Source organism: Zingiber officinale, chromosome 7A, assembly GCF_018446385.1.
Source record: "Zingiber officinale cultivar Zhangliang chromosome 7A, Zo_v1.1, whole genome shotgun sequence".
Classification (NCBI taxonomy): Eukaryota; Viridiplantae; Streptophyta; class Magnoliopsida; order Zingiberales; family Zingiberaceae; genus Zingiber; species Zingiber officinale.
In genome coordinates, this window is record NC_055998.1 from 133,091,280 (window position 1) to 133,116,163 (window position 24,884).

The following is a 24,884-nucleotide window of genomic DNA, read 5'->3' on the forward strand; positions in this document are numbered from 1 at the left end:
TCCTCTGACAAGCCCATACTGGGTATGGGCTTAGGACACGTGTGTGTGCCTCGGTGTATGTGCATCAGCCTCCTCAGAAGTCTATATAAGGCCTCCACTTCTTCAATCGGAGGTACGCGAGTCTTCATCTTGAAGCCACCTCTTTGTCATTCCTCGCCTGACTTGAGCGTCGGAGGGCCGTCGCCGGGACACCCCCCCGGTTCGGTTTTGTTGCAGGTTCGCCGGAGCACTCGAGGATCCAGCAGGGAGCGCCACATCCCTAGCGTTCGTTGACCCCTGGTTCGGACAGGATCAATTTGGCGCCGTCTGTGGGAACGCACCTGCATCCGAGCAGGAACAATGGACGAGGCTGGACGACAACACACGGTGGCGCTTTCAACAGAGGAACTCGACGCTCTGGTCGAGATGAGGGCCGCCAAACTTGTGGAGCAAAAACAAAAAGCATCAGCCGAGCGGCTGGAGCAACAAGCAACATCTGCGTCTGGTGGCCGAGCGGAAGCACCTCAAGCCACCGTCGCATTCCATCGGGCCTTATTCCGCACCCCTGAAGCCGTACCAGCTCGGAGAGATAGAGGATCTTCTTCCGACGAAATGCCTAGGCGAGACGACAGAAAGGGGAAAGCTCCCCGAGCGGACTCATCTCCCGAGCGGATCAATCGCCAATTTTCGGAGGCTATTCTACGAGACCCTCTGCCCAAGCACTACGTGCCTCCGACGATCGGTGAGTACAATGGAACAACAGACCCCGATGATCATCTGGGTAAGTTCGATAACACAGCTACGCTCCATCAATATACAGATGGCGTAAAGTGCCGAGTCTTCCTTACCACTCTCTCGGGATCAGCTCAACGGTGGTTTCGGAGGTTGCCGGACGGATCCATCACTAGCTTCAAGGACTTCCGAACGGCCTTCCTCCACCACTTCGCCAGCAGTCGGCGTTATCAGAAGACAAGTGTCAGCTTGTTCGCCATCAAGCAAGAGCCGAGAGAATCGCTTCGAGCTTACATCCAGCGATTCAACCAAGTGGCGATGGATATTCCAACGGCCACATCGGAGACGATGATGAATGCCTTTACGCAAGGCCTTGTGGATGGGGACTTCTTCCGGTCGCTCATCCGAAAGCCGCCCCAAGATTATGATCATATGCTGCACCGGGCCAATGAATATATCAACGTGGAGGAAGCGCAGGCAGCCAGGAAAAAAGAAACACCAACCGAACGGGCTCCTCATGCCGAGCGGAGACCCTTGGCCGCTCATCAACCGCCGAGAGGACCAAGGGCCGAAGCAATCCGCTCCCCTCGTGTGAGGTCCCAAGTACAAGAGGTAGCTGCCGCTTGGCCCAAGACAAAGAAGAGATGGACCCCTATGTTCTGCTCCTTCCACCGGACGGATACGCACAACACGAGGGATTGTCGAAGTCTTCCCTTCGTGGCTAATCCCGTTCCCAGAAATGCCGAACGACGGTCTCCTTCCATCGACAGGAGACAAAGGACCCATGAAGCCGACCGGACCCGCACCGAGAGGCGACATCAATAGACGACCGATCGGCACCGATCTCCAAGACAGGAGAATCGCTGAGCATCCAGAGAACGGTCCCGACCGTCCACTCGGGAAGAGGAAAATAGGAGCAATACTTCCCGCGGCGAGATCAATGTTATTGCTGGCGGGCCGACCGGAGGAGACTCCAACCGAGCCAGAAAGGCGAGCGTCCGACAGCTCCAGATCCACGCAGTCGGTTGCAGCCAAGAGCGGGCAAGTGGACCGGAAATCACTTTCGGGCCCGGGGACTTAGAAGGAGTTGAAGTGCCCCACGACGATGCTCTGCTCATTAAAGAGGTAATAGCAAATTACACTATTCGCCGCGTATTTGTTGACACAGGGAGCTCGGTCAACATCATATTCAAGAAGGCGTTCGATCAGTTGCAAATTGATCGAGCCGAGCTGCTGTCCATGACAACCCCGCTCTACGGGTTTATGGGCAACGAGATCCGGCTGGCTACCTCACTGGGAGAGGAGCACTCAGAGGACCATGACAATAAACTTTGTGGTGGTCGACTCTCCCTCATCCTACAACGTCATTTTGGGACGACCGGCGCTCGGCGAACCTTCCACCAGAAGATGAAGTTCCCCGTCGAAGACAAGGTGGGAGAAGTACGGGGAGACTAGTTAGCAGCTCGGCGATGCTACATCGAGATGATCCGAGCAGAATCCAACTCCGCTCGGAAGGCGCTTCGAATCGAGGTAAATGCCATCACTGAAAAGCCACCCTCTCTAATTTATGAAGAAAAGGAGGAAGTGCAGATTCACCCGACCCGAGCGGAGGCTACAAGTTTTATTGCCTCTGATCTGGAGGAGAAGCAGAAGGAGGAGCTGATCCAATGCCTCCGACGACATCATGATGTATTCGTCTGGTCGACACATGAGTTGCCCGAAATTTCGCCAAGCATAGCGCAGCATGAGTTGCATGTTCGACCGGACGCTCGGCCGATAAAGCAGAAAAAAAAGAGACTTTAGTGCCGAGCAGAACTCTATCATCCGGGCGGAAGTAGAGAAACTTCTGGAGGCCGGCCATATACGCGAAGTGCAGTTCCCGAGCTGGTTGGCTAATGTAGTATTAGTCTCCAAGCCGGGCGGCAAGTGGAGAGTCTGCATCGACTTTCGAGACTTAAACAAAGTATGCCCCCCGGATAGATCAGCTGGTGGACTCTACGGCCGGCTGCGAATTAATTTGTATGCTCGACGCCTACCAAGGCTATCATCAAGTGCCGCTCGCCCGGGAAGATCAAGAAAAAGTAAGCTTCGTAACGGCCGACGACACATATTGCTATAATGTGATGCCGTTCGGATTGAAGAATGTCGGGGCCACTTATCAACGCTTGATGAACAAAGTGTTCAGGGAGCAGATCGGGCGGAATCTGGAAGTTTATGTGGACGACATCCTTATCAAGTCCGCCCAAGCGGCCGATCTCTTCAAGGACATGGAAGAAACCTTCCGAACGCTGCGCAAATATGGAGTCAAGCTAAATCCCCAAAAGTGCCTGTTCGGAGCAAAAGGAGGGCGTTTCTTGGGGTACATAGTGACCGAGCGGGGAATCGAAGCCAATCCCAGCAAGGTGAAAGTTCTGCAAGACATGCCGCCTCCAAGAAATACAAGGAAAGTGCAGCGGTTGACCGGTCGGATAACTGCTTTGTCCAGATTCATCTCCAAAACCGCCGACCGGAGCCTGCCATTCTTCAAAATTTTGCGCAAGGCCACTAAATTTCACTGGGACGAGGAATGCGACCGAGCATTTGAAGAATTGAAGACATATCTTAATTCTCTGCCTATACTAGCCAAGCCGATCGGGGGTGAGCCACTTTATATTTACCTGTCTTCAACCGAGCATGTTGTAGGCTCGGCACTTGTAAGGTCCAGCGGCGATGAACAGCCGGTGTATTTTCTGAGCCACATTTTAAAAGATGCCGAATCTCGTTACACTGGGCTCGAGAAGTTAGCCTTTGCTTTGGTTCTAGCCGCTCGGCGCCTCCGACCATATTTCTTGGCTCACACCATCATTGTCCGGACGAATAGTCCACTAGGAAGAGTACTGTTGAATCCAGAAGCGTCCGGACGGCTCATCAAGTGGACGACAGAACTAAGTGAATTCGACATCCAATACCATCCCCGCTCGGCGATCAAAGCGCAGTCCTTGGCTGATTTTGTGACCGAAGTGCAAAGGCCAGAGCCGGAAGCTATGTGGAGAATATATGTGGATGGGTCCGCCACTCGACTCGGAAGTGGGATTGGAATATTGCTGCTCTCACCTCAAGAAGAAAAGATGCACCTATCCGTCCGGCTGGACTACAAAGCCACCAACAATGAAGCAGAGTATGAGGCCCTCATAGCCGGATTGCAGGCAGCACGGCATGTGGGAGCCGGTCGGGTGACTCTCTATTCGGATTCACAGTTGGCCGCTCAGCAACTTTCTGGCACCTTTGAAATCAACAGCGTTCGGCTTAAACTCTACGTTGAGGCATTTGAAAAACTTAAAGCTACTTTCCGAGAGGTTCTTATTCAGAAGATTCCCCGAACGGAGAACCAGGCAGCCGATGAGTTGGCCAAACTAGCAAGTTCTATAACGCCAGTCGCCATTCAGCAACCAATTGAAAAAGTACTGCTGGTGGCGCACGTTGACCGGATGGAAGGCCTCACATTTCCAAGCGACTGGAGGGCACCCATCATAGAATTCCTCCGCTCGGGAGCCTCACCGGCCGATCGTGATGAAGCCCAGCTGCTCAGGAGGAGGGCCGGTCGGTTCACACTCATCGGCGATCAGCTCTACAAGAAGACTTTCTCTCACCCGTTGTTAAAATGCGTGAGCTCGGAAGACTCGGCTTACATCCTCCAAGAGGTACATCAAGGATCGTGCGGGGGACATCCGGGCGGACGATCACTAGCTAAGAAGATCCTGCTAGCTGGATACTTTTGGCCGACCTTGCAAATAGACGCCGCTCGGACAGTATCTACGTGCCTTTCGTGCCAGAAGTATCACAACTTCTCCCACCGACCGACAGAGGAGATGAAGGCATCAACCGTTTCGTGTCCGTTCGATCAATGGGGGATGGATATTGTGGGTCCATTTCCGATGGCGACTGGGCAGAGGAAATTTTTGCTGGTGGCGGTCGATTATTTTTCCAAGTGGGTGGAGGCCGAGCCACTAGCCAGGATCACCGAACAGATGGTCAAAAAATTCATATGGCAACACATCATCTGTAGGTTCGGTATCCCTCGCCGATTGGTTTCCGACAATGGGCGGCAATTCACAGGGAAAGTGCTAGAAGATTGGTGCAAAAGCTACGGCATCGAGCAACACTTCACATCCGTGGCTTACCCCCAAAGCAACGGTCAAGCTGAAGTAGCCAATCGGGAAATTCACTTGGGAGGAAGTTGGCCGGATGAAGTACCGGGCGTTTTATGGGCCATCCGAACGACTCCTAAGGAAGGAACGGGTGTCACACCTTTTCATCTGGTGTACGGCGGCGAAGCGGTCATTCCGGTTGAAGTCGGCGTCGAGTCCGTCCGGGTCCAATGTTACGATGAAGGCAACGCCGAGCGGAGGAACATGGAGCTGGATTTGATTGACGAAGAGCGAGCCAAGGCAGCCGTTCGGCTGATGGCGTACCGTCAACGGATGAAGCAAAACTACAACCGGCGCGTCATTCCCCGATCCTTCCAGGTCGGCGACCTTGTCTGGAAGAAAATCAAGTCGGTCGGCGACGTTGGCAAGCTTGAAGCTCCGTGGGCAGGTCCCTTCAAAATCATCGAAAAGCTCCGCTCAGGCGCGTATTATTTGGAGGACGAGGACGGTCGGCAGCTAGATAGGCCGTGGAGCGCGAACCACCTCCAACCTTACCGGGCGGGGTGAAAGGTGTGCCAATGTAAATCATCCTGTATACTTTTTTCGACTGAATGCTTGAAATGCAGAAACGAAAAATCTAGAGAACAAATATAAGGCACCGTCAAGAAGGAACGAAGGCCCCGCGCCGTTCGGCCGGAGGTAAATTGGTTGAGTCAGGAGCTTGAGAATCGAAGGCCCCGTACCGTTCGGACGGAGGTAAATTGTCCGAGCCAAAATGCTCAATGCTGAAGACCCCGTGCCGTTCGGCCGGGCGTACGATACCCAAGCATAGACACAAAAACTGAAGGCCACGTGCGGGAAGCAAAGTGGTGTAATATGGCGCTAATTCTGTATATTTTAAGCTGCGCCGAACGGAAGCGTTAAAATTAGCCTTGACGCCCGTCTAGCCCAGACGTTAAACCGTAGAGCCGCGCCGACCGGCTATAAAAACCGAGCGGAAGACCGACGAGTTCCGTCATTAAAAATCGAGAGTCGTGCCGACCGGTTATAAATATCCGTGCCGACGAGCTCCGTCGTTAAAAATCGAGAGCCGCGCCGACCGGTTATAAATATCCGTGCCGACGAGCTCCGTCGTTAAAAATCGAGAGCCGCGCCGACCGGCTATAAATATCCGTGCCGACGAGCTCCGTCGTTAAAAATCGAGAGCCGCGCCGACCGGCTATAAATATCCGTGCCGACGAGCTCCGTCGTTAAAAATCGAGCGACGAGCCGACGGCTATAAATATCCGAGCGAAAGCCGACGAGCTCCGTCGTTAAAAATCGAGCGGCTATAAATGTCCGTGCCGACAAATCGAGAGTCGCGCCGACCGCTATAAATATCCGTGACGAGCTCCGTCGTTAAAAATCGAGAGCCGCGCCGACCGGCTATAAATATCCGTGCCGACGAGCTCCGTCGTTAAAAATCGAGAGCCGCGCCGACCGGCTATAAATATCCGTGCCGACGAGCTTTCGCAAATACTAAATTGTTTAAGTCCGATCGGTCGTCGGTTTGTCAATACTTCGCGTTCACTGAATGCAAACAGTATAGCCAAGCGCTAAACGATTTCGAGGAAAACGAGTTAATTGATTAACCTGATCGGCTGTCTAGTGGGAAACACGTATAGCTTAACTGACTCTACAAATGAGCACCAAACAGACAGAGGAGGGCAATGAAGGACAAACAAAAGTAGAAGCAAAGGAATACAATTATGCCGAACGGCACGTACAAAAATTTTACATCCGCCGAGCGGATGAAATACAGGAAGTACTTGGAAGAACTCGCCTCACTCCGGATCCTCAAAATTAAAAAAGGCGTCCGGGATATCGTCAATCATGGCCGCCAGGTTGGAGGCGGGAATGTGCATTCCCGCAGGAAGGTGGCCACCCTTCTTCAAGTACGCCATGGTGACCTTGACCGCCTCGGCGAAAGTTGATGAGACGTTGCCGCCGAATTTTGCGCCGAACCGTTCCGAGCGGTGGTATTCTTGGCGCGCTGTTGCTAGGCGGCTCGGCTCTCCCTCCTTATATTTTTTGAGTACCGCCCGGGAAGCGATTAAGGAATCTTGGACTGCCTTCAAGTCCATTTCAGCCTTTGTGCGTTCTGCCGAACGGTCCTCCCGCTCGGCGTTCAGCTGGGCCTCCAGATCCTTGGATCGCTGATCTAGCGCACGGACATCTACTTTCATCTTGTCCAGATCAGCTATCGCTCGCTTCTTCCGGGCAGTAGCGCGTTTGGCATCCGCTTCGCACTTCTTGACTTGGCCCTCTAGCCGAGCCACCTCTGTAGCCAGATCGGCGACCTTCTTCTATTCGGCCTCGAGGGTTTGTTTCTCCTGCTTGGCCGATGGACCCCCCGACACTTGGAGTTTTTCCAGGAGATCCTCCAGCTCGGCTAGCCGATGGCTAGTGGCGATTTGCTCAGCCCAACGCTGTAAGGGAAATAATAAAATCAGCAACCCAACAGTAGCATGGCACAGGAAGAAAAATGAATTTACCTGAGTGGCCTGCTGCATGTTGTTATCGCCGAGCTGCTTGGGCGTCATGAAGGCCACCTGAATCTGCGCGTCCTCGAAAAGCTTGGCGAGCGGACCCGTCAGGGTTATTTCATGAACGGGGCTTGATGGCCGATCGGCGGACAGTAAATATTCCTCCGATGGGAATCGAAGGGTAGTCTTGATGGTCGGGTGGCCGGCCGGCGCTTCCTCAGCCGCAGTCGCTTGGCCCGAGGACTCCCCTATGGTAGAGGTTTCGCCCAACCGTTGTAAGCGACGACGAGTTCGTGGAGGAGAGCCAGAGGGTTGTGCGGTGGGCGAAGCCACTGGGGTCTCGATCTGCGGCGGCGTGCGGTCTGGCGAAGCTACCCCGATCGACGCCTGTGGTTCCCCCTCTTGGGTCGGCGAAAGACTGGAGTCTTTTCGACGTTTTCGCCGAACTTCCAGTGGTGGATCCCTGACATGGGGGACTCCCAGCTCAGCTGGGGCAGAGGAAACAGGATCCGCCTCAACCTCCGTTGAAGCGGATGGGGCAACTTCTGTTTCAGGGGTGGACTGCGCCCCCCCCCCCCCTTCTCCTGCATCTGCCAGGCGGCTGGGGATGAGACCCCGCTCGGCGAGCTCTTTTTTGGTAGCCGCTTCAATTTCCACGGCCTTCAACTTCAGATGAGCGGTAGCTTTGGAACGCCACATGACTTCAGCTGCAATGGAAGAAATTAAAATCAGTTAGATAAAAAAGGCGAAGGGAGTAAAGAGTCTTTACCCATGCGGTAGGGGAGATTGGCCCGAACGGGAGATAATCCGAAAATGTACAACACCCCCTTGAGAAGCAACTGGTCGATTTTGTACCGCTGACCGGACAACCAGTTCGCCGCATGAAGGTAGGCCGGATTGCTTCTGAATTTACCGAGCTCCGGCTGGGTCGGCACGGCGGTCTGCCATTTGGTTCGAAATGCTGGCCGCTCGGGAAGTCGGATATAGAAGAAAAATTCCTTCCAGTGCTTGTTGGAGGTCGGCATATTATCAAAAAATTTAAAGCCTATTCTACTTTGGAAAATAAAAGTGCCCAACTCGGATTGTTTGGGGTAGAAGAAGAAGTGGAATATTTTGGGGTCAAGTGGGATACTGTGCAGCTTAAAGAGGACAACCACCCCGCTCAGCAGCCTAAAGGAGTTCGGCACAAGTTGGCCGAGCGGGATGCGGAAATAATTACAAACCTCCAAGATAAAGGGATAGGTAGGAAATCTAAGGCCGCCCTGGAATTGGTCCAGAAAAAAGCAAATGGTACCGATCGGCGGGTTATGGGGCCGGTCGGTCGGGTCGGCTACAACTATTTCATGGTTGTCCGGGATCCCGTACGTCCGAACAAGACGCCGAGCGCCCTCTTCATCAAACTGACTCTCCATGGTCATATACCAGGGACCATGAACATCAACAGCGGGTACGGAAGTGCTCGCCATGACTGAAGTACCAAAAAAAAGAAAGAAGGAAGCCGAAAGAAACTCGGAAACGGAGAACAGATAAGAGTTCACAAGCAAAGGAACGAAAGGAGTTCCACGCGAAAGGGAAAGGCCGAACGAAAGAAAGGGAGAAGCTTACTGAGGGAAGATGAACGGAGAAGATCACCAGAAAGCCGAAAACCACCAAGAGGCGAGAACAAGGACAACCAGAAGGAGGCAGCCGCGGGCACCTGTGATGGAGGATGCGCGATGAAACAGAGAATGCAGCGTAAGGGCGGAGACGAAGGCTTTATGCGAACGAGGCTGGTCGACCTCGTCCGTCGGATGCAGGTCACGAGAGACGAGGTCATCATCTAACCGTCCATTTCAAAGTAATCGCGTCCCATCGTACGGATCATCACCGCCACGCGAGAAGAGCCACGTGGCGCTCTGTCACTATGCGCAATTAATGCGCCCATACCGCGCATGCTTCGACTTAATGGAAAGGATTTGCGCGATTTTCGAGAAGATTTAGACAAGCAAACATCCACGCTGAACGCCAAGACATCCAAAGCGAAGAGCCGAGCGGCTCTAGGTATATCATAGGCGACTGTAAGGCGACGATCGCCCGCTCGGACACATAGTCCAGTCAGTCGGACTCACTGCCTCCTTCGACTAGACTTGAAGGGGAGGCAAGTGATCCGGCAGTAAGAATGGGGGACCCCATTTAGCAGAGTCAACGCCGCGAGGAGGTCCAAAGGCAAAAGGCCAACCATAAGCTTGGCCGAGCAGAAGCAATACACCCCGCCAGAGTCGGGGTTCCGACGCTCATGATGAACAGTAGGTAAGGCCGAGCGGATGGCCTGCTCGGCCGAAGGAATAAAACATCAACACTGCGAACAGCCCATAGCACATGACCAGAAAGCTCCCGCGCGGATCAGCACATCCGACCGGCCGGACGCGAGGAAACGACCGACCGGTCGGACGCTCGACGGGGAGTAAGAAAAGACAAGGATAGAAACATCTTCTGACAGCAGATGATATGCAGGATCTTAGGACATGGGCTCACTGTCCCATCAAAGACGTGCTCGTACTGTAGCAGTAAGGAGTCAGACAAGCTCCTCTGACAAGCCCATACTGGGTATGGGCTTAGGACACGTGTGTGTGTCTCGGTGTATGTGCATCAGCCTCCTCAGAAGTCTATATAAGGCCTCCACTTCTTCAACCGGAGGTACGCGAGTCTTCATCTTGAAGCCACCTCTTTGTCATTCCTCGCCTGACTTGAGCGTCGGAGGGTCGTCGCCGGGACACCCCCCCGGTTCGGTTTTGTTGCAGGTTCGCCGGAGCACTCGAGGATCCAGCAGGAAGCGCCACATCCCTAACGTTCGTTGACCCCTGATTCGAACAGGATCAATTATCTTATTAAATAAGTTTAAATATCATAAAATTTAACTCGATTTAACTCGTTTAAGATAAAAGTAAGTAGGTGAAGGATGTCTCCTTTAATATCAATTGGTGCAGTATCAAATTTGAAATGTCGAATTAAGAACTAAGTTAACAAAACTAAGAAGGAAACATTAAAAAAAACTTGATGCAAATTAAAAATTGTATTAATTCAAAATTATTAAAATACAAACTTTACACTTCTTTTATATAGAAATAAATATTTTAAATAAAAATAAGTTAATATTAATAGAGATTATAATTATTTCTTATTTATTATCAAATTAAAAATATTAATACTAAATAATAAAATTTAAATCTTTAATTTATTAGAAAAATATTAAATATTTTTAAATTTATTTCGATTTATTATAGATTCGTTAATTTTAAATATTTTTTATTCTCAGATAATTTTAATTTTTTCTTTTTATAAAGCAATTTAAAATTTATCTTTAATTTATTTTCTTTAAAATTATTCTTTCTGTGATATTTATTTCGTTATATAGCATCGCGATAATTTTTTTACCAATAAAAATAAATAATAAGTTATGATAGAAATAAATAAAAAAAAAAAAGCCTTTTAAATACAATTGTAATCGGAAGATTTATGATTGAATTATGGATGACGAATATAATAAACTGACAAGATTAAATAACCTCCCTTCTATCTCATAAAGAACCGGCCGATTCCTAAGGTCTTACTGTTTATATTTAGTGGACTGATGATACTCGATTAGTTGGGATGAACGGTATTGTACTCTAATAAATAAATGAATATATACCTTCACAAGTTAGCATAATTGGTATTAAAATATTTTTATGATTTACCTATATGTATTTAGATAGGAATCAGTGATACTTGACCATTTGGATGTGTATTATCATCTTTATGCTTTAATAGATAAAAGAATACAAGTTGATACAATTGATATTTATATAAGTATTTATTTTAATAAATTTTTAGAATCAATTTTTCATAGGTATAAACAGTAACGTAATTAGGATTTTCATTCAGGAGGGACAAAGCGACGGAGTTGGCGAATGATGACAGTGATGCTGGCAACAAATAATGGTGTCGGCTAAGCGAAAGAAATCAATTAAGTAATTTTCATCTCAATTAAAAGGTATTTTTTTATAGAGCATTAGCGAAGCGACAACGTTAGTCAAGTGAAGACAACAACCATGCAACAAATGACAATTTCGATGGTAGCAATCGATGTCCGACGATAGCGACTTGGGCTATAACGGCAGCGATATGTCGCGAAAGATTTTGTGGATAAAATTAGAGTTAGAAAAAAGAATATGAAAGAAATTATAGGAAGAAAAAAAATGAAAAGAGGAAAATAAAAGTTCGGGACTAGAGGAGGAAGAAGAAAAACAAATAAAGGAAAAATTGACTTGGGAAAAGAAGAAAATGAGTTAGATTGAAAGGGTTTTAATTGGAATTTTTTGCTAAAAAAAATGAGAAAGTTTCAAAATTTATGACTATACATTTTTTTAATTTCTTTTCCTACCGTATTAATATTTTCCTTGAATTTCAAGAGTACGACTTACCCCTTAAGCCTTATATAGTTATGCCCCTGGGTATAAAATATTTTATTAGGTGAGGGAATCCATGTAAAATCACTATACCGAATAAAATATTTTTATGATTTATCATGAAATTGACGATAGTCTTAAAAAAATTAAATTATATATATATATATTATAATAATAATAAAATTAATCGTCTACTGCCAAAGATAATATTTTAAAAAAGTTATTTGGATAAGTGTATTTGGGGATCTGATTAGCATCGCGATCAAGGGACGAAGGCGACGCACCGTCGGGGGAGGAGGGTGTCGGCACGAGTGACTCTGGAAAAAAGACTCTGGCAAAGAAAGTATCGATTAACCCAGCTCGGGTTCAGCCCGGTTTGAACCGTCGGTTCCCTCCAGTCGGTCCGGTCAGTGCCGATTCATCGATCTCCGGACAAGGGTATAAATAATGAGAAGGCAAAAAATTATGATGAGGTGATGGCTCAGTTTCGTCAATCGGGCGCGGACCGATTCGGCGTCCGGATCCATGCTGACGCCGCCGACCGGATCCCTCACCGGCCAGCGCGGATCCGACGCCCCGGCAAGTCCCACCGCCGCCTCTCCTTCGTTGCCCTCGTCGTCGCTCTCACCCTCGTCCTCCTCGTCGCCCTCGCTGCCTACAGCCACCTTTCTTCACCTCGAAAAGGTGCTTGCTGCCTTTCCCCCATCAACCCTACTCTCTCCACTCTAGTCCAGCGACCTTTGCCTCAAAGTTGCCATATTCGCAGGTTTTGCAAGAGATTCGGGGCAGGATGATGACGGGACGAACGAAACGGAGTTTCGTGTGGCATCCAACCAGTCGAAGCGGCTCAAGTTCGGGCGTGGCTCTGGCAAGATCGGCCGCGATTCGAGGTACTGGGACGGGGACGATAGAAACAGGGGCGGGGGTTTCGGCGAGAAGGATTTTCCAGCAGATGAGCAGCAAGCGGCCCAACGAGGTCGATTATTGGAGAGTGGGAAGCTCCGGCGTGGGCATATATCTGCGCACGATCGCCAGGATAAAGTGAACGAGAAGAGAAGTGCAAAGATTGATGGGGAATTATACAATGAGGGTGGGCGGGAGGAGCTGGATTCTTACAATGAGGATTATGAAACTTCTGCTACGGATGAGAGCAAGCTGAAGCAGGGCGATGAGGACAATTTCGATGACGAGTACGACGATGGTATTGATATGCAGCATTATGATGATGAAACTCATGATGCTGATGGAGTCCGGAGGTTGGATGAGGATGATGGAGATGAACCAGAGAAAGATGTATCTATCGACATACACAACAATGATTCTCGGGAGATACAAGGTGGTTCTATTGGTGACTTAAAATCAACGAAGGATCATAAGCTTTCTAGTTCTACAAAGAAGACTGGCTCAAAAAGAAAATCAAAGCGCCACAGAGTTTCTAGTAAGCTATTAACATTTTTGTTACTCATGTTCTATGCTGTATGTGGTTATCATATTCTCTAACAGTATCTGTGCCTAAAATGAAATAGTGCAAGATACACATGCAATTTTACAAACAGTCATGACAATTGAATGTTGAATATTCTCTACAATGTGAAACTCATGGAGATAGGTTTTATCAGTTTTCTAAAAAACTATGGTGGAAGCAAATTCGTGTCAAATATTAAGTTGACTTCTCTTCCACTTTTTATACATTTTGTATTAGATTGTACCAGTGAAAGTTTTCAGTAGTTTCACTTATATTGCACTAGGAATCATGAACCTTATGTGCCTAAGACCATAGTATGTGCTTGTCATACAATATTTAGTTATTACTGAGGTCATTTTTCTTGTGTTGATTGGTCTGTATGTTATCCATTGAGCAGGTTCATCCTGTGCAATAAAATTATTGAATTCAACTTCAATTGTTGAGCCTTTAAGTGGAAAGAAGTTTGCAAGATTCTCTTTGCGGTATACACTTGGAGAAAAGAAGCCAAATGGATCAGAAACTTGGGAGCCAAAATTTGCTGGCCATCAGACACTGGAGGAAAGGGAGAGATCATTTTATGCCAGTGACCAAACAATGAATTGTGGGTTTATCAAAGGGCCAGGCAATTCCCCAAGTTCTGGTTTTGATATTTCCGATGATGACCGAACATTCCTGAACAGTTGCCATATAGCTGTTTCGTCTTGCATCTTTGGAAATTCAGATCGTTTGAGATCACCTTTTAGCAAAACGGTAATAACTTTATCTTACACATCAATAACGATTTCATGCCTTAAGATAACTGTTTACTTCAATCTCATTGGACTTATACAATTGAATTTGTGGCTGTTAGGATCTTGATTCCGCTGGCTAATTTAGTTTTAAACAACTGTGATATTTATCACTAATCTTATGGCTCTGAGACACTGGCTTTTTGGCTTGTGTTTACCATGAGCAACTGGCTAGGCAATGTAGCATTTTGCTTCTCCTCAACTCGTCATTTAAGAAGTCCAATGGACATCAACAATTTCTTTTCTCAAGTTCAATTAATCTGAGAAGAAGAATCCTATTCAGTAGATAGGACTTTAAGCTTCATATGAAGTCAATACTTTCTTGTTTTGCCATGTATTAACAGCTAAATGTAGAGATATGAAGTGATGTATTATGCTTGCCATATTCACAACCTGGTTCATATACTTTGCACAATTCTATTGCTTGGAATCCATTTAAGTTGCGAGTTATGAGCCGACATGGACTTTGCTGACCTTGACTAGAAACATGCCAGCCTGTTCATTTTCATGGTATATGGGTACAGGAAAAGCAGTGAAGACAGTGAAGGTTGAAGATGGGAAGAAGGATAAATGTGTAGTCAAGGGAGAAAAGCAATTTAGATGTGCAGGAGATTTTGGGATTATCTTACTCTTCTTTCTTGGCTCACTGTTAGTGTGTTGCATATCCCTCTTTTGTTTATGAAGTCATGGAAACCTACAGTAGACAGATATGTAGTCAAGTGCAAAAGCAATTTTGGATGCTGGAGTTTTCCTACTCACTGTAATTTCTTGGCTAGGTGTTAGTATGTTGTATCTCCATTTTTTTGTTGATGAAGGGATGGTAACCTATATACCAAGCAAGTTCTACTTCTGAAGAAATTTCTGGCCCATTAAGTATTATGGTTGCTCCTAATTTTTGTCATTAGTATTAATATATTTTGCTTATACAAGTTATAAAATAAGACAGCATTTCTTAAGCGGTTGTAAACTAGTAAAAGAGTTATTTTTATCTTGCATAGCCAAAGTTCAATTCTTCTTTGACTATTTGAAATATGAAATTGTAATATTTAAAAGCAGCTAAAAATGAATCAGAAAACTGGGAGCTGGGAGTTGTAGGCCATCAAACACGGGAAGAAAGGGAGACATCACTTTATGCGAAACAATAAACTTAGCTTTATTAAAAGCTCAAAGGATTACCCAAATGGAAAAAAGGGTTGAGATGGTATGAACATGTTAGAATGTGATCAATAGATTTTATAATTAAAAGAGTTCAATCTATTAGAAGGAAAGATATAAGGGATAGAAAGAAACTCAAGTAACAGAAGTCAATGTAAATGAAAGAAATTGATTTTAATATTACTAGTGATGTAGTTGTGTATAAACACATTGGAGGTATAAAATTCATATAGCCCACCCCAAATAAATAGGATAAACACTTGATGACATTTCTGATGACCTAAAATTCACCAGAAGTTACCACAGCTATGCCATCTGGCAATTAATTTAAAACTACTGTGATATCGACTAGTAATCTTTCGGTTGTGTCATTGACTCTTTGACTTGTGTTTGCCATGAGCAACTGGCTACACTGTGAGGTTTGTCACTGTTTCCCATCTCGTTGATCATTCAAGAAGGCCAGTGAACTCTAGCTGAGTGCTCTTAATCTCAATTTACTAACAAGGAAAATTATATTCTGTAACAAGGGTCTTATGACTCGGAAACAACCTCTTGAAAAGTAGGGTAAGACTGCATACAATAGACCCTTCCCCAGGACCCGTACTAGCAGGAGCTTCGTGCACCAAGCTGCCTCTTTTTTAACTATGGTCTTACGTTTCATATCAAATTGATAGTTTCTGATCTTGCTACACATTAACTTCCTGATTTAGTGAATCAAAGTGATCCATTAGCTATCAAATTCGCCATCTAGTTCATCTACGTTCATTATTCTATGGCTCTGGGCCATTTAAGTTACAACTTGTGAGTTGACAGAATCTGCTGAACTTGACTAATACTTAATTCCATGTAAGCCTATTCAAGTTCACTGGCTTGGCATATGGGGAAAAGAGATGTAGTGAAGAAAGACAAGGTTAAGGCGAAGAAGGTTAAAGATGTAGTTAAGTATGAAAACAAATTGAGATTTGTTGGAGATGGAGTTATCTTACTCTCACTCTATTTCTTTGGCTCCATACCAATACGTTGTATCTCCATTATAGTTTGTTGATAAAGTAATTTGAACTTAGAGTCTACTCACAAAGCAAGTTCTACTTATTGAAAAACCCCTAGCTTATTTGGGCCTTGTAATGGTTCGTAACTTGTGAATAGTATATTCTATAATTTTTTATATGAGGTATAAAATAAAACAATGTATGTGTTCAACAATTGTAAATTAGTTATATATTTTTTTTAAAATTTTGAATAGCTAAAGTGTAATTCTCTTTAGGACAATTTGAAATATTTATTCGTATTTTTATTGCTATCATATTTAAAGGTATTTGAGAATTTTCTTATGTAGTTACTAATGCCATGACCTTACATTGAGTGCATGGCGAGATAAGATCCATGTAGTCAACCATAAATAGTTTGGTCATACAACTTATATGATGTCAAAAGAATGGAGTAGTTGATAGGGATGTTTTACATAAGATACAACTAGGATGATTGAAATGAAGTTTATGATCGCAAGACACCTCTAAAGCTTAAAAGGAAGTTTTATAAAACAATGATAACCTGCTATGTTATATTAAATTGAATCTTGGGTTATGAAGCGAACACACAAACAAAAGATGAGAGTCATGGAGATGAGAATGTTAAGTTGAATATGTGGACATCCAATGGACAAGATAAGAAATGAGAACATAAGCATGAAAGTAGGGGTTATGCCTATCAAGGAAAACTCTAAGAGGTTTGTTTAAGATGATATAGATACGTACTTAGACATCCAATAAAAGCCCTAGTTAGGCTATGCGAGAGCATGACAAATACCCACATTAATAAGGGAAGAAGGAGACTAAAGAAGATTTGGTTAGCAAAGATAAATTAGGATAAAACTCATTTAAATATAGAAGATAATATAGTAGGGAATTAAGCTCAATGGTATCGGAGAATTCATATAGCTGACTTCACTTAGTAGGATAAAAGTTTTGGGTATTGTTGTTGTTGTATGATATCATACCATGATTTTCTTTTTTATTTTAATATTAGTCCATATTGCACGTTTGTATTTTGTTTAATATTATATCCCTCAAATCAACATTCATATATGCATATAAATAAAGCTAATGCTAGTAGACTCTTGATCTATTGTCCATGTTGGTCCTTTGGCAGACTACTGCAGTACGATACCTTTTATAGACACTTGGTATGCATCATATGGATTGTCAACTGATGGTTACTTGTTAACCTCTTCATTCCAAGTGTTTGTTTGACTAGTGCAACAATGAAACGGTTAATAAAATTTTTAAGTCAGTATAAAACATAAATGTAATGTGATAACAGTTATCCTGTTTACTTCATTTGCTTTTGTGTTGGATTATTTTAAACTAAACTCACCCAAGCTTAGGAGGAAATGCCCTCAAACTTGGATCTGCAACAAGAATTAAATGTTAGGTTGAGTGAGCTAAAGGCACTTTGAGTGCAACTGCAAAGTAGGATTGGTCTTATTTGGTCTCTTTGTAGGTTGGTGGCTCAGATTCTAGTATTTTAGTTTCTTTACATGTTCTACTTGTATTGACCGCTGTATTGTATGCATGAGTTTTCTCTTGCTTTTACGCTTAACCATAGAAGCATTAAGGTAACTTCCATTTTGAGATGGTTGACTTAATCTCCATACCCCTAGCACTTGTTCTCGGCAAATTGCCCAATTGTCTTCCAATCATGCTCCTATCCTTTCTCATATTTTAAGTTTTTAGATATTTTCAGCCAACTTCTGCTTGAAAGCTAGTTCGATTCTTGGAGAAGTGTTTTTTTGCATTTGTCATGCCAACCACCAATAATTTGTTGCTCAGTACATATAACACCTCCACTTTGAGCAATATATTGGTCGTGAATTTTTGCCCATGGTTTTGCTCCAAATGTCACCCACGTTACCATGCATGACCAAATCTGTGGCTTACACGTGACGATGAATTTTGGTTAAATTTGGTTGAGAATGGAAACTAACAAAGAACTTTGAGTGAGTTTGGAGTTTGAGATGTTGATCTCTAGGTTGTGACAAATGAGTGAGAATAAAACAATGAAAAAAAAAGATCCCTTTGTTCGATCAGTACATATGACTCATACTAGGCAGTATGATAGGACCAAAATTTTTTCCTTCTGAACTAATGCTCTTTATCCAAATTCACACTACACAATACTTCGTAAACTTATATGACACTAATTTGTGCAGGCAGTGCTGACCTAGAACTTGGTTGATTGAAAATAAGCATTTCAGTTCTAATGCTAGTTCAGCCTCCATTTTGTATTGATTCTTCAAGTTCTGTTCTATTCTGATTACATGTCTGATATCATAATTGATAATATCTTCTAGAACTATGGAGCTGTTATTTGCTGAACGATTATTTAAGCCATACCGCTCAAATAAACATTCAGCGTAGTTTATTGTCTAGTGACAGTTTATCCAACAATTCTTGTAATAGTGTCATGATTAATTTGACCAAAATGGTCATGATAGCAAACTATTCATTAGAATTGCTGTCATATAATACTATTCAGGACAATATGGTCATTGATACTATCTTAAATCTTAAACATTAATACTTGGACTTGAAACTGATTTCAATTTTCCTTCAAACACTTATGTTTTGTGTTCTATTCACAATGGCTTTATCATTAACAATTGCTTGGAGATAGGTATTTTTTAATTAGAAATACTTTTTTGTGCAATGATAAAGGGCCTGATTGAAAGTAATTGTATTATGTGTTCATGCTGGCTGCACTTCTCACTTATTCACTTTGTATGCATTCTTCAAGTTTTATTCCATATGTGATTATGAATTCATGATATTTTAGAATGAACTTTTTTCTCTCCCTAATGTTACACTACTCAAAGACAGCGTAGTTTATTGTCCACAGGCATTATATCCACCACATTTCTAGTAGCTGAACGATCACTTATGCAAAATGTTCATTGATGACACTCAATTTTATTGGAACTGTTGTCTGACAATGCTAAGTCTTCAAACAATATGATAAAGTGAGCCACCTTTGTGGTTTTTCATGCTAATCACACCATAACAGGAAATGGTCTGTCCTTAATGTGCTTATTTCTTTATTTTTTTTAGTTATATTGCGTGTTTCTTTCGCTCCATATGGTGTATTTGTAAATTTGAAGCACTAATTGGTTGGAAGGTTAGTGAAAAGATGCTTTAACTTCATTAGGTAGTACGTTGCTAGGTCCTATGCATTTCTTGTCTTTTTGTGTTTACCTTCATTTTCTTCCATTGCCAAGTCCTTTTTGTCAACTCTGTCTCCTACCCTTCTCTTCCTTCAATGGTTTTGTTGTTAGTTCATAATGGAAAATCACCAAATGGACTTTATATTAGTCATTATTTTCCATACAGTGGAAAAAGCACAACTTTTTATAGTAATAAGTTTATAATTGTGGATACATCTTGTGAGCTTTCGTCATTTAAATTCTAGCATTACATTCCAGTCATGCATATGTATTCACATGTGGACGCACATGCAGATGGAAGTAGATATATGCAAAAGCTAATCAGAGTTTATGATTCTTAGTAGTACTAGGATGGTGCTAACTTTGATGTGTTAAAAATAAAGTCTCGATGTGTTATTTGATTCCAAAATGACGAGTCACTTGAGAGAGGACATTCTTGTAATATATAAGCGCAATGAATATTACTTGTTCATGTGGAACTATAGGCATGGAGCATTCTACCTTCAATATGTGCACTTGTCCATGTGAGGCTATTGGCACAGTGCATCATAAATTTAAGAGTTTGGAATATATCTAATAACATTAGGCATTATGTGCTTTAGACAAATCACAAGTGAATTCTAACGATGCTCAGTCAAAGTATATGTATATATATATTTTAAGTAGGCATTAGGTATCCATCTTACGTTGACTAATTTTGTGGGTGATTGACCCGACTCCATGAAAATTTTCCACCGGCCATCAGGGTAAATTGGGAAGCGCTCGCAATAGGCAACCCATTAACTTAGGTCAACCGCCCATTAAGTGAAATTCATCCATTAATTCGTTGAAATTGGATTCCATCCTTAGATGCTTGAGAATTGAGAAGGCATCTTCCGCTGCACCTTGTCCGTGGGCGAAATGAATTTATTATTGAACAATTACAGATATGTTTTTTCAATAAATTGATGCACAAACCATTTGACCAGTTAATTGAAATATTTTTTAGAATAAATGAACTATTTTTCCCATGAGGTCGAGGGAGGTAAGATTTGATCCATTGACCTTGTGGGACACTAATATAGGCTTGCTAACCTATGTTTTAAGTATCTAACTAATAATCTATGTATGAAAAGTGTGCACGTATGTGAGCGTGTTTGTGCATGTATGACACATGGCGTCCAAGATAAGCTTGCCAAAAGGCAAGCTTCGCTTGTTGCGCGTGGCTTACAATATTGTCAGAACAAAAACAACAAAATAAACTAACTAAAATGCATACATAAGAAGGAACAACACTGAACTTGACACGAACACTTTAATGATCAACTTGGGGGCTAAAAATTTCAGAATGTGAGTACAAATTACTAAGTGGCTAATGTAGAAAGATATGCATGAATTATTATCTTAAATTAAGAAATTAAAGGAATAATAATAATTAAAATTCACATTGAAGAATCTACATTCTACATATGCTTTCAATTTACCTTTTAGGATGATAAACAATATTTATTTATAGTTTTATATGTAGGCAATTTCTAATAATCATTCTATAATTATATCTGCAAGTAATCTTTGTTTACATTTGTTTTTAATAAATAAACCACTAAGAAGTGAATAGATAACTACAAACAAAGAAAAGATTTTAACAAAATTAAAATCTGTCTTTTAAACCTTTGTAGATAGCTATAAAAGGAAGGATTTTAAAATTTAAAACTCTCTTTTAAACCCATGTGAATGACTATAAAAGGAAAAAATTTAACAAAAAAATAAAATCTCTCATTTTAATCCTATGTGGCTAGCCCCTTGCTTGGGCACCAAGCTTGGCCGACCACCTCTTGGGCTCCAAACTAATGCTTGGCTGACCCCCTTGCACTAAGCAAGGATGTGTCCGACCCATTACTTGGGTAAGAAGTGGACTTTGTGGATACAACACTTTATAGAGGCTACATCAGGGACCGAGAGGAGGAATTTGTTTTGGTTTCACAAGTGGCTAAAGTCCTCACAAGGATATGGTCAATAATAAATTGTCAAAAATAGAATAAATATTGATCCACGAGTGATTCTTCCTTTCACGTCTCTATGGTCGGGAAAGAGTATGAGCTCTCTGATAAAATGTTAGACTCTTCACATTTTAATATTTATTTCACCATTTATAATAATTTTTATTCCCTTTTAAGGATGACAGATTTGCTATAATGGGGCAGGATCAATTTCCGACAGGTGAATGTCCTCGGAAAAAAACTCCTCCCACCTTCTAGCTACTTAACTGTCAACTTATAATTGACCCCGTGATTTACCTCTCTTCACATAACCTGGGAACGAACTGTAAGGGACGCCTGGGGTAAGCGTAATAACCTTTTGCTACAATTTATTCCCTTTATGGATTTCATGTTCAAGTATTATGTCACTTTAAATTTACACATTATATTGTAAATGTCTCACTTTAGAGTATATTTAGATTGAGGGATTAACTTATATCACCACTTATTAAAAGTTGCATTTTATATATATATATATATATTTAGATTGTCTCCAAATAGAGGATTTAGCATAAAAGAAACTTGCAACCATGAACATAAAAATTAATATTGAGCATGGAAGGCAAAACAATATAAAAGATAGGTGTCAAAGATGAATAACTAAAGAATCATGTTATAATTTAAAAGCATTTTCACATATGATCCCACATGAGAGCCCACAAGTTGAAAAGCATAGAAAGTTATTATTTACAGCAGCTAACATTTAAATCTTAATAATCTAATTCATTTGAACCCATTGCATTAATCCAACATCATTTTTAACACATTTGAAAGGCATACGAGCAATAACTGTGTAATCCTTAAGGCTCCATTAGCAACTATAGTGAGATGTAAGTGAGAATGAATATTAGTTATGACCCCACTTTATCTAGACAAAAATCATGGTAAGAAGGTTACCTTATGCTCAAACTCCAAGAATAGGGACGATCAAAGCTTTGTCCAACTTCCTAAATCACTGCCTTAAAGAACAAGTGACCTCATATATCTACATAGGATGCTTATTTCCCAATAGAGGAAAGTGTAGCCTAGAACTTGCGGTGGCCAAGGGGGGAAAGGTTCACTCTATAGGGGCTCTCAGCAGCAGTTGCATGAGAGAGGAGGCTTTGAGGGTTTCTAGCACTGGGTCCATGTGAGTTTGCTATGTGAAGAGAGGTGAAAGGAGAGGAAGAGTTGAGAGAGATTTACATGGGGAGAAAAGAGGCGCAGGATTAAATAATCCTAAGTAACCCAACACTCCACTAAAACCCAGTAAAATGCGACCCAACTGGTTTATTCCCAATGCAAACTGAGTTAAATCCTAAACTAATCAAAATTAATTCAAATTGAACCCAATTTAAACTACATACTCCTAACCACAAAACAGACTCATTAAAATAATTTGGCATCCAATTTAATCAAACCCATTGTGCTTGATTCAACTCTAATAAAAATCAAGCCAACTCAAATTTGATCAAACCCAGAGCTAACTTATAATTAAAATTATAATTAATCTACCTCAAATAAATTAAATATAGCCTCAAAATTACCCATTACATCACAATTATCCTTTGCTGTTTATTCCAACAATTTGCCCTTATTAAATTTTAGGGTTATAACAATGTGTGCTTGTTTTGACAATTACAATTATGTGTGTGTGCATATGCATGTGTTTTGACGATCATAATGATGTTACATGATTTTAGCAAAGAATACCATATCCATTTCATCAGTCATCCAGCATACATTGACTGCAATAATACCTAGGTCATTATAGCGACTTTGTCAAATGGTTAACAGTATAATTTTATTTCTGATATCAGCTGGGGCATTATTTAATCGTTGCAGATCACTCATCTCTCAAGGAAAAATGTCTGCTTTGCCATGTTCGTGGATGAAAGCACACTGCAAACTCTGTTATCGGAAGGACAGAAGATGGAAAATGGGTCCATTGGATTGTGGAAAATAGTGGTGGTCAAGAACTTACCTTATACAGACATGAGAAGAGTTGGAAAGATTCCAAAGTTTTTGACACACAGGCTCTTCCCTTCTGCCAGGTGAGAATGCAAGATTGCACAAGCTTAAAACCAATCGGTGGTCTTTTTAAATCTTTCCATCTGATGCAAATTTGAACCGTTTGCATTTCTGCATTTCATGGAGTCATTGCTATGTTAGTTTTTTTTGCCCAATCAGGTATTCAATCTGGCTAGATAGTAAGCTAAGGCTTCAGAATGATCCTTACCTTATCTTAGAATATTTCCTCTGGCGACGAGGTTTTGAATATGCAATTTCCAATCATTATGATCGACACTGTGTTTGGGAAGAGGTGATGCAAAACAAGAAACTGAACAAATACAACCATACTATCATTGATCAACAATTTCAATTTTACCAGTCTGATGGACTGAGGAGATTTGATCCTTCTGATCCGAAAAAGCTGCTTCCTAGCTGTATGAAATCGTTATCTTCCTCTCACTCACGAGACTTACATTTTCTTCTGTCAATTTCACATATTTCTTTGTTTTTCCAAACAGATGTCCCAGAAGGCTCTTTCATTGTAAGAGCACATACGCCAATGTCCAACTTGTTTTCCTGTCTGTGGTTTAATGAAGTCGACCGGTTTACACCCCGTGACCAATTGAGCTTTGCATATACTTATCTGAAACTTAGAAGAATGAATCCTGGGAAACTGTTTCATTTAAATATGTTCAAGGTACACCGAGTTCATCTTGATTATATCTGAGTACTCCAGTAGATTTGTTCTGCCCTGTTCCATCAATTGATTCTGAACAATCTCCATGGTCAGGACTGCGAGAGGCGATCAATGGCCAAACTGTTCCATCACAGAGCAGAAGAGAAGAGGAACATCCGCACCGACACAGCAAGATGATGAGCCTTACATGAGGATGGACAGAAAAAAGAGGACAAGTTTCGAAGAAGCTGCTTATACTACCTTCGCCATGGATTGATGAAAACTGTCAATCGGTGAGAGCGGGTACACAGCATGATCCTGGATGCTGCTTTTCATGATGAATTTCAGTGCGAAGTTTTTGACTGTGCTGATGCCAAGTCCACTGCATCATACCAGACCAGCATTTTGTTTTTAGTTTGCATGGGAAGATTTGGAGAATCTGACCTTGGGACATGTATGTTGTAAATTTTCTACTAATTTTCGGGGAGGGCTAGTCTTTCAATTTAGTCCCTTTTTTTTTCCTTTCTATTTGAAATTATTTTTCTGCACATTAAGGCCAAAAGGAGTACTTATTGTTTCCAGCACTTGTTGATTCTTTGGCGCTTAAATCTTCTTTCAATTTTTTCGTAATTATTTATTCTTTTCATTCAGTGTGGAGGTATAGGATTATCATAGACTCGAAATAATAAGAAATTAGTCATGCCATGGGCTGACCCACACCATTTTGTTTTTGTTTTTAAATATTTAATGTTTTATTTAATTAAAGCTAATTAATGTTATGACA

At 42.6% G+C, this 24,884-nt stretch overlaps 1 protein-coding gene across 1 annotated transcript; it reads left to right on the plus strand.

Moving 5' to 3' along the window:
* Positions 1–12,236: 12,236 nt before the first annotated feature.
* On the plus strand, positions 12,237–24,684 carry LOC122002660. The gene is made up of 7 exons (XM_042557922.1): positions 12,237–12,474; positions 12,557–13,228; positions 13,653–14,005; positions 23,257–23,465; positions 23,602–23,858; positions 23,943–24,121; positions 24,215–24,684. The coding sequence occupies exons 1-7, from the start codon at positions 12,267–12,269 to the stop codon at positions 24,296–24,298; spliced, it is 1,962 nt and encodes a 653-aa protein (XP_042413856.1). The 5' UTR covers positions 12,237–12,266; the 3' UTR covers positions 24,299–24,684.
* The last annotated feature ends 200 nt before the right edge of the window (positions 24,685–24,884 follow it).

Coding starts and splice junctions, on each gene's coding strand:
- LOC122002660 (XM_042557922.1), top strand. CDS start 12,267: ATGGCTCAGTTTCGTCAATCGGGCGCGGACCGATTCGGCGTCCGGATC. Junction 12,475..12,556: donor CCTTTCTTCACCTCGAAAAG/GTGCTTGCTGCC, acceptor CCATATTCGCAG/GTTTTGCAAGAGATTCGGGG. Junction 23,466..23,601: donor AGGCTCTTCCCTTCTGCCAG/GTGAGAATGCAA, acceptor TTGCCCAATCAG/GTATTCAATCTGGCTAGATA.